At 38.9% G+C, this 10,017-nt stretch overlaps 1 protein-coding gene across 1 annotated transcript; it reads left to right on the top strand.

The window, feature by feature from the left end:
- The first annotated feature begins 1,844 nt into the window (after positions 1 to 1,844).
- LOC139958367 (uncharacterized) lies at positions 1,845 to 7,165 on the top strand. Its single transcript, XM_071955379.1, has 2 exons — positions 1,845 to 2,455; positions 5,021 to 7,165. The coding sequence occupies exons 1-2, from the start codon at positions 2,173 to 2,175 to the stop codon at positions 5,341 to 5,343; spliced, it is 606 nt and encodes a 201-aa protein (XP_071811480.1). The 5' UTR covers positions 1,845 to 2,172; the 3' UTR covers positions 5,344 to 7,165.
- Positions 7,166 to 10,017: the final 2,852 nt, after the last annotated feature.

Genomic DNA, 10,017 nt, shown 5'->3' on the forward strand with positions numbered 1-10,017 from the left:
TTCTAAAACAAAATGGCGATTGGTCTATAAAAACCGTCTCTAAATAGTTGCTATTTCTAAGCACTATATGATTTGCGACACAAAGTAAGAAAACAATGTACAGATCGATATTTATATATGAAGACCGATAACGAAGAAATAATCGTTATATATAGACTCACAAAGGGTGCATGATTCCAAAGCATGCATGTTTCCTATAACGAAAAAGAATAAAACAAGGAGTTAATGAAGCAACGCGTGTTTCTTTGATATCAGTCTTCATACACTGGTATAGTTATAACGTTATGAATATCGTTGTAGTAATAATGACGACGACTGATACATTTGATTACACCTTTAATGAGGTTTTAAACAACAAAACACAACCAGCAAAACGAACCTAAGTATATAACACGTATAAGGCAGAATAATACATGGAAGGCCGTAAAGGCCAAAAACTCATACAGCTAAGATTAACAATATAATACAATAACACCACAATCGTTTGTGAAGATTAACGTTGTGTCGTGAATAATATATATTGTCGTGATATATATGTCCCCCCAAAACTAGCCCAGACTTTAACAACATTCAGGGTCGCGTTTTAAAGCAGACACATTGCAGCTTGTTTTGAAAATGATCTTGGCCTTCTGCATGTAGTAAAGGCTATTTCTTACTCGATGAATTTCAAGACATAGGAGGCCATATTAGGTTAGCTATTTACAACGCGAATCTATTTGATTAGATAATTAGCGTAGATATACAACGTTTACAACGCAGATTTACAAATGCAACAAGGGCGTAGGAACCGGGGGGGCTGGGGGCGCCAGCCCCCCAGTGAAAAATATGGGGGGCGGAAGTATCATTCCGCCTCCCCGCTCCGCATGTCAGAAAACCCCTTTTTCATTTCCAAATGAGAAAAAAATCTCATTTGGAGCACCAAATTGCATTTAAGGCCAGGTGAAAATGCAAAATTCTTTACAAAATGGAGTGGGAGTTGAAGTGTGCTATATTGCACCAAATTGCATCTGAGGCCACCTGGAAATGCAAAAAAAATTCCAAAGAGGAGGGGGACACCCCTCCCCTTAGACCCCTCCCCCAGGCCGGCCATCAGTCTTCAGCCCCCCACTCAAAAGTACCTTCCTACGCCAATGAAATGCAACGTTGAATAAACGGGAAATAACGTTGTACGATGAATTGATTTGCGCCATGGAATATATTTCCTGTACTGTTTCACGTAATAATCACACATAGGCCTACTAAATGTTTGCTTCGTGTCATGAAATATAATTACAAGATTCCATAATTTCTTAACGACGCAAAATTTTCCCCCTATATTTATGGCGGCTTCATGCTTCCGTACTCATGCTTCCATCATGAACATAGCCCCTGGTAACGGTACGCCGTGTAAGCCAGGAATCCCACTTATGACGTCAGCATCAAGGCGCCTATATGATTCGATTATATTAAGGCTGGCTTCTAGTCCGAGCCCACTAGGTTCCGAGTCCGAGCCAAGTCCAACTGCATTGCTGAGCCTCTCTTGTGAACCGGCCATAATGAAGGGAGGGGGGGGGCTGGGGGCTTACCATATCAACCTATAGTTGAGACCTGTAGTCTTGACTGTTCCAGACAAAAGCACAGGCATTTGGGAACATACTGAATATAAGAGTAATAAAAGTACAAAGGTTTATTGGAAAGGAAAAGTAAACAGTACACACTATTTGAATTCAGCCAACTGCGACCAGTCAGTAATTCATAGTATAACCGTTAGGACACAACGGGCATAAAATAAATACAATGGGAAATCCCCTTTTTCGCAACCTGACTAGACCAGGTTAGTTATTATTCCATAACAAAAGTTATACCCCAAGGCTTTTGATCAGAACAGCATCTGGCCTGTATCACTCAAGACGTGTTTGTTAATAGCTTCTCTGAATTAGAACTCTAAATAATCTTTGGAAGTTAGCTGTTACACCAAATACGAACAATTCGTTTTAGACGCCATTTACAATTGGTGATAATCATAAATGTTTGACTGTTTTTATATAACTTGTTTAATATATTTTTTAATTGCCTTTCGTTTAGCTGGTATATAGGTATCCTATTCACTTGCGTGATATATAACAATCTTTCAAAAGTTGTCATCATTGTGTTTTTTGGTTGTGAATTGTATAGCACGGGCTGTGGTTAACAATGGATAGTGGTGTGAAACCTCTGCATCCATACAATATTCTCCTTTGTAAAGTGGGCATTCACGTTGGGGAGAGGATGGAGTACCTGCACAGTTTAGGCCGCATGATGGGGTGTCAAAAGACCACGGATATCGAGTGTCCGTCGTTATTATTCCAGAAGCTTGAACGTGAAGGAAAACTGAGTATGTTTAAAGTTGTCGATTTTCGGAACGCATTAGAAGTGGTCGGCCTGTCGAAAGCAGCAGAACTGGTCACGGTTTATCAAGACACACATTTATCAGGTAGTAAGTATACATTCCGGGTGTTTTTTTCTTTATATATATATTTTTAACTTCAATTCAACCTATCATTTTAAAGCTCATAATGATATCTTCAAATTAACATGCCTTCGTTAAAAACATATACGGTATAGGCTTATACATATATATAGATATATATCTTCAATATATATATATATATATATATATATATATATATATATATATATATATATATATATATATATATATATTTATATATATATATTTATATATTTATATAATTGAAATCGTGGTAAGTTGAACAATGTTATATATATTGAGCATATACTATTTTAGTTTGTATTTTCCGAAGTATAGGCTTATATTTATATTCCGAGGTTTATATCAAAGTGCTGCTATCATTTTATGTGCGAATATTACACCAATATGATGATGAAAGTTAACCATTTGATCAGCTCACAGTGCTGTAATAAGTCTCCCTAGTTTCGAGTCTCCAATTAAAGTCAGCTGTGGGCTATAAGTCACAAGTCGAATCATCTAATTAGTATGCGCTCTATGCGTTATTAAAGGCAGACATATTCGCAAGTCAAGTGAAGTCAACACACTGGAGTTAATATCTGCTCGGAGTCCGATCTGCTATAAGTCAGGCTCGAGTCCGACTTGAGCCAAGGCTCGAGTCAGTATAATCTTGACTTAGTTAGACAATTCCGCATGAGTCACTTTTAGCCGGCCCAGATAACAAGTGTTAGCTTAAATTGTTGCGCTGTTTCGTATGCAAGATAGTTTTTTATTTCAAGTTAATATTATAAACCAAGTACGCACAAGTTCACATTGTTGGTCTTTGAGCAAAATTGTCACATCTGCATTGATTCTCCGAAGGTCTTCAAACTACAACTACAAATACTGTATCGTACTGCTTTAAAAAAAATGAGAATAACACTTCAAGCATCATGGTTGTATAACACTTTAAACAGAAAACCTCAGCATCGGGTACCGTTGTGTACACTAAATTTCTACTTAACAGCCAATATAACGGAAAAATAGCCAATGTGATTTGACTCCAGATATCGCTAACACTATTGTAACCGTCAGTATTGAAACGAAAGTATCAAGTGTAATCATGGCGTTAGTTAGGCTACACAAATTCCACAATGAATGTATATAGGCTTAGGTGAACCTAACGTTAAATTATGTATTCAAAACAGTATAAAAGCCTTTCCAAATGTACAGAGTGCGCTTGCTTTTTTTTTTCATTGCCGTATCACGTAGCTTGTTTGCATAGATATATAGTCCTATACATGCACGCATTTGTAAATCAGTTGCCCTTTGGGGAGTTGAGCGGTTTACTATAGCCTTCAAGAACAGAGCTACAGTGTTTTTGTTGTTTTACTGGGTTTCCTCTATGCATTCAAACAACTAAGTTCGACACTCTTTTGTTACACTACCGTATACTGTTAAACACAGAATGAGACCCAGTTCGACCCGAAAAGCAAACAAGAACGGTAGATGGCATTGTTCCGCGCACACCCGCTGTTTAAACAAGACTTTTGTAATGTCATTTCAAGAACTGTTGTGTCAAATGCGTCATCACATCAGCAAATGTACATTTGCCACAGCTGTCGTCTATATGGGTCGTCAAGCTCCATTGCCGCCCGAATTATGAACGCATGGAAGCTTTTGGATATCTCTTGAAAAGTGGTGAATACTAATAGTTTTGCCACCATTTTGAATTTCAAGCAAAATATTAAAAATCTTAGTAAATTGACGTTATCGCCGGATCAAAATTGTTGTCCCTAAAAGCTTTTTGCTAGCCCGCTACTTGCCGAACCCCAAATTCTGGAAATTATGGTGCAGCTGCTGGTTGACTTCTTGGCTGGAGGGTATAGGAAGGGATAACGGTATAGGGTCAGGGTAGAACTTAAAGATCATTGCAAATAAACCGCAAAGGTGCTGGTTTCTGCAGGTTAGGCATTCTAGCCGCGGGCTAAGAACATATACCGGTACATATATGCTTAGCGCGTTCATCTACCTTCATTCTTTTTCCTTTTATTTTGTACTGTTTGTATTTTCGAACAAAAGTAATCAAGCTAATGGATATTATTGTTATATAATTTCACATTTCAGCGTCTACCAGCATTGCTTCATGGTGCTGAATCACTGAATGCCGGGAGAGCACGCAACCCACTGTAACCCCGACTGTTAAACCGAAGGGACTATTTAATGATCATCAGTTACCCCCTCCCGGTCACCCCCTCCCCCACTAGAATTATGCTAGAAAGACTATTAATGGTCACTCATGTTTCAAACTTCAGCAAGCTTGTATTAATTCTATTACACTTAATGCCATTCCATCTCATTGAGACATTGGTTGTCCCACTGAACATTTCTCAATGGCGGTGAATAATTAGAAAAAAATGTCCGACTATTCTAGAAAGTACTTTTTGGCAAACTTGTAGCAATTTTTTAGCAAGCTGAAAATGGCTAATGGGACCAATATTCATGACCCTAAAGTAATACCATTATAATGAGCCAATAGAGAAGAAGAAATAAATAAAAATAACAGATACTGACTTTTCTTCGTCACTGCAGATGAATTATCAAGGACTCCCCAGGAAGCTCCCCCACCTTACACCTCCATTACTCCAGAAAGGATGGACGGAAATGACGTCATCACTCCTGTTCCACCACTCGTTGAAGAAAACACCGAGCAGAATAATGGCGCTGGAAATAAAGACATATTACCATTACGTAATCCAGAACCATCGATGCCAACCGAAGGAGAGGAGGAACTTGATGCGCCGAGTGGTAGACGGCAATCGACGGAATCGGGAATCGGCTTGAGTAAAAAGAAATACCACACAGTCACATTAGCCACCTTGCAAAAACAGTATTCTAATGTTGGTACAGACTGAGGCGTTCGACTCTCCAAAACAATAAATGCCATTGTTGATTTAAATCCTGTAAACAATTATGGATATCAAAATGACAAATGAATGTATCAACTTGCAAGTTGTCCAGTTAGGGGCTATCTAGCTTTTTCGAGTAAAATATTACGGTTCAAAACAAAGTAATTATCAAAATGGTAATTGTCGATACAACCTATATATAAACACTGAGGGTTTGTGTGTGTATGTGGGTGTGCGTGTGCGTTTGTTTTGCTGGCTGACCGAGGACTTGAACAAAAGAATTTCAGGTCCTCGGTTGTGATTTCTAAAGAATCACCACGTCCTCGGAAGAATTCTATTGTATGGGGTATTGTTAAGGTTAGGGTACGTGGATTTGAACAATAGAAAATACAATGGGGTCCTCGGTCTGAATGAAATACAAACATGTGTGTGTGTGTGTGTGTAGAACACCTGCATGCCTTGCATAGGTCTAGGTCCAGTTGTACAGATGATCATTTAAAACCGTTCCATTGTATATCTTGTTGTTCCGCCAGTGGAGGACCTCGGTCTTATACGCGTGACATCATGTGACGTCACACGCGCAGTTTGAAGCCATAGCTTACAAAGCCAAATGGAAATAAAAATAAAATAAAACTGTTAGCAAACTGCTTATCAACTAGAGAGCCTGTATAATAGAATGTGTAAAAGTCAAAGTCGAGCCAAATGGACGTAGCGTAATCCAAAGGATCTCTCAAGATCACCAAAAAGAAAACAAAAACACTAACCCCCCCTCCCCCCCCCCACACACACACCTCTACCCCCACAAGAACACTAACATTAACGTCTTTAAAAAAAACACAGATTGCGTCTGTCTACGGTGTCCCAGAACGGACATGAAACATGACACTGCCAAGTCAAAATTTCGATGTTTAGCCTATTCGAGATAATAAGTCGCAAATTCTAGGTAATAGGTCCAAATTTCGAGACAAAAAATGTTCAAATATCGAGAGAAAAAACAACTATGCAAATAGTTTTAAATTCCTGTCGAGATTATATGTTATTACTTTTCTCAGACTGTTGACTTTGCAATCAAACTTTAATTTGTATTTCTAATGTCTCTTCTGAGCCACAGTAGATATCACACCTTGATAAAAACTCGTCTTTTATGCAATCGGTACTTTTTAGGGAAGTTGATAAGGGTTGCACAAAATAAGACAGTATAACTAGAGTCTCTGGCATAAGGTTTCTTTAATTTACTTACTTACTTACTTATACTTTATATATATATATATATATATATATATATATATATATATATATATATATATATATATATATATATATATATATATATAATCGTGATATAATACGAATGTAAGTCATAATAAACAATATGATTATGTTCATATAAATTGTGAAATGATATCCAGTTTATTCTATTAGGTAAATACAATGAAGTATAATAATATCATATTTCCAACTGGAGAACTCCCACCCCTCACCATACCCATGCGGACAAAATATAAAATAATTTGTTTATCAATGTCCATGTACATAGGCCTATATACTTCAATTTTTTTGGTGATATGATTAGATGTAACCTTCTTTTCTTGTAGCATACGAATTATTTTTTCCGAACCGTCATTAATATGTTTTGTTTTTTGGTACATTCATGTTATCAAATTAATCAATTAGTAAGTTTTAACAATAAAATGAAGAAAACAAAAAAACAAAAAGAAAAGATGATTAAGTTTCATGAGGTTAATGTCATCATTATATAAAGTATAATGTAATTGTAGAGATGTTGTTAACTGAAAACAAATAAATGTTATGATATTGTTTTAAAAAACGTCTGTGTCCATACAGTGTTTTAAAATGCGAAAAAGAAAGCCCCTTCCTATCTCGTCTCAGCCCTTCCCCCTCGTAATGCAGGGGCGTAGCGAGCGGTGGGTGTGGGGGGGGTGTCACACCCCCCCCAATAATTTGGTCGCTGTCGGCAAATTTTGGGTCTGTCGGCAAAAGGAGAAAAGGTGAAGAGAGCGGAAGGGGAAGAAAGAAGGAAAGCTGAATAGAGAAAAGGAGAACGGGAGCTTCTTCCGTGCCAAATTTGACTTAAAATATGCACCAGATTGCATCTAAGGACGTTTCAAAACTAAAAATTTTCCAAAGGGGGAGGGGTAGACCCCCTACCCTTAGACTCCTCCCCCATTTCAGTCACCACTTCCAGATCCGTCGGCAAATCAAATTTGACTTAAAATATGCACCAGATTGCATCTAAGGACGTTTCAAAACTAAAAATTTTCCAAAGGGGAAGGGGGACACCCCCTCCCCTTAGACCCCTCCCCCATTTCAGTCACCACTTCCAGATCCGCCGGCAAATCAAATTTGACTTAAAATATACACCAGATTGCATCTAAGGACGTTTCAAAGCTAAAAATTTTCCAAAGGGGAGGGGGACACCCCCTCCCCTTAGACCCCTCCCCCATTTCAGTCACCACTTCCAGATCCGTCGGCAAATCAAATTATCCACACCCCCCAACAAAAACCCCTTCGCTACGCCCCTGTCGTAATGTTTCTATAATCTAAGCAGTTCCAAATGACAATGCATTTATTGCAAAATTTTGAACTGTTGAAGGCGTGTTAAGAAAAACAAAACCCGCGTAGTGTGTTTACATAAAGACAGTGTATAACCCCTGATGAATGTTCCCTTTGTATACAAAGTATAGGTTTTGTGACATATCCATGCAAGACACATGCACCACCGATACGCACATTTTATGGAAAGCCAAAATGCCCAATAATTAGATATTCCAGATTGTTCGACCGAACCCCCCCCCCCCACCACCACCCCTTGGATTATCGATTTACAAACCAGGATTATTTGCCGATAAAAATAAATAAGATAAGAACAAATTTATTAAACCGGTCCACTTAGGGTAATTTAATGCATTAACAACAGTAAACATCACACAAAAATTATAAAATTACAAAATCATGTACAAATAATAAATAAAAAACAATATAATGGACAAGACAAGAGAGCGGAACAGTTCTCACAAGATAGCACAAGCATTCTAGCGATTGAAAATAAGGTTATAAAGTTTAATACATTGTGGAATAATCGAGGATCATAAACCAGGATTTTCAAAACAACCAACGGAAAATCAAACGTAATTATTAGCACAACCTTGCATTCAGACATTATAATGCCGACGTATCGGAGGTAATGAGTATAGTCTAACTGTCTATTTGTTTCCTGGGGGAGGAATATCCTTCATGGGAATCGCCTTCGGCAACCCAATGGGCCACCCCCTCCCCTCATTATATAGGTCAAAAGGGTGGACGAAAATGACTGTGAGTGTGATGATGAAACTCTATCGTGATCAACGTGACCATCGTAGTGAATCTAATGCTGTGGTCCTTTCATGGACGAAGCCCACAAAAGCTCTATGAATGTCTGTTTATGGGATGCCTCATGGCATTCTCGGCTTCGGTAATTAATTTCGGGCCAGATTTGTGTACTGTTCTCGATAGCATCAATCCGGTATATCGCTGGGGCAAGGGCGGCGGAACCGGGGGGGCACAGGGGGCACGTGCCCCCCCACTTTTCCTCAGGTTAAAAATGTGCCCTTTTTCTACATAAAAATTGAGGTGTCTCAAGTTAGCAAGAGGCCAGGGAACCAGAATGAACACTCGGGAAGGGCTGTTTCCGGCCATCTGAGGGCATTGTAAAACCAAAAATTTTCTTGTACGCTCCGCGCCAACTGATGGTGGCGCTCCGCTCAGATAGTCGTGCCTTTACAACTTTGCAAATCCTGGCTACGCCCCTGACTTTTAATGAATTTCTGTGGGTCAAACTGAAAGCTATTTCGAATGGAAAAAAATTGTTAAGATATTGACAAGAAATAAACTCTAATTCGGAAGATTCCTACATTAGCAACTAGCATGATTTTCACCTCATTCTGTCTTCAAAGAAAACTTGTTCCTTGTTTCCCAATTTGCACATTGGATATTGCAGTGCTAGTATGCATTTTTTCCTTGAGGGTGGGGGGGGGCGTTGATGGAGTGATGTGTATACGCAAATAAGATAATACAATAAGAGTTATAAAGGGTACTAAATATCACGCTGCATCAGTCCAATCGAATTTCTGCAAAGTGCCCTTTGATGTCGGTGCCCCCCCCCCCCCCAGATTAAAAGTGCTTCCGCCGCCCTTGCGCTGGGGCAAGGTCCGGGCTGCCAGAAATTGTTTCGCGGCCCGCGAGGTTTTCAGAACCCTATATAATGCGGCCCGTGGAGCATCATAAGTAACATGGGAAAACGTTCATACTTTGAGGAGTTTTAATACATGTCCTACTTGTTATAAAATATTTCAACAAATATCATATATCAGACGGATAACACGCTGTAGAAAATTCTGATCATGTTGTATTTTCCATGTTTTATAGTATTTCTATTTTGGTCACTGGGGTTATCAATTGTTACGTCACGTGGAAGCGATTTCACTGTGGCCTGTCAGATAAACTTCGTGCACGCCCAAGATGTAAACCACTTACAGCAAGTCCAATTCCGGTGATTGTGCAATTCGCGCGCCATGTGTCTATGGAACCGGTGTGAATGTGTGACGTCTTTATTCTTGGTATTCGATCGGACAATATCCCAAAGATAATGGATGGACAAGATCTTCTATTATCGTTGTGATG

This window comes from Apostichopus japonicus, chromosome 18 (assembly GCF_037975245.1).
Source record: "Apostichopus japonicus isolate 1M-3 chromosome 18, ASM3797524v1, whole genome shotgun sequence".
Lineage (NCBI taxonomy): Eukaryota > Metazoa > Echinodermata > Holothuroidea > Aspidochirotida > Stichopodidae > Apostichopus > Apostichopus japonicus.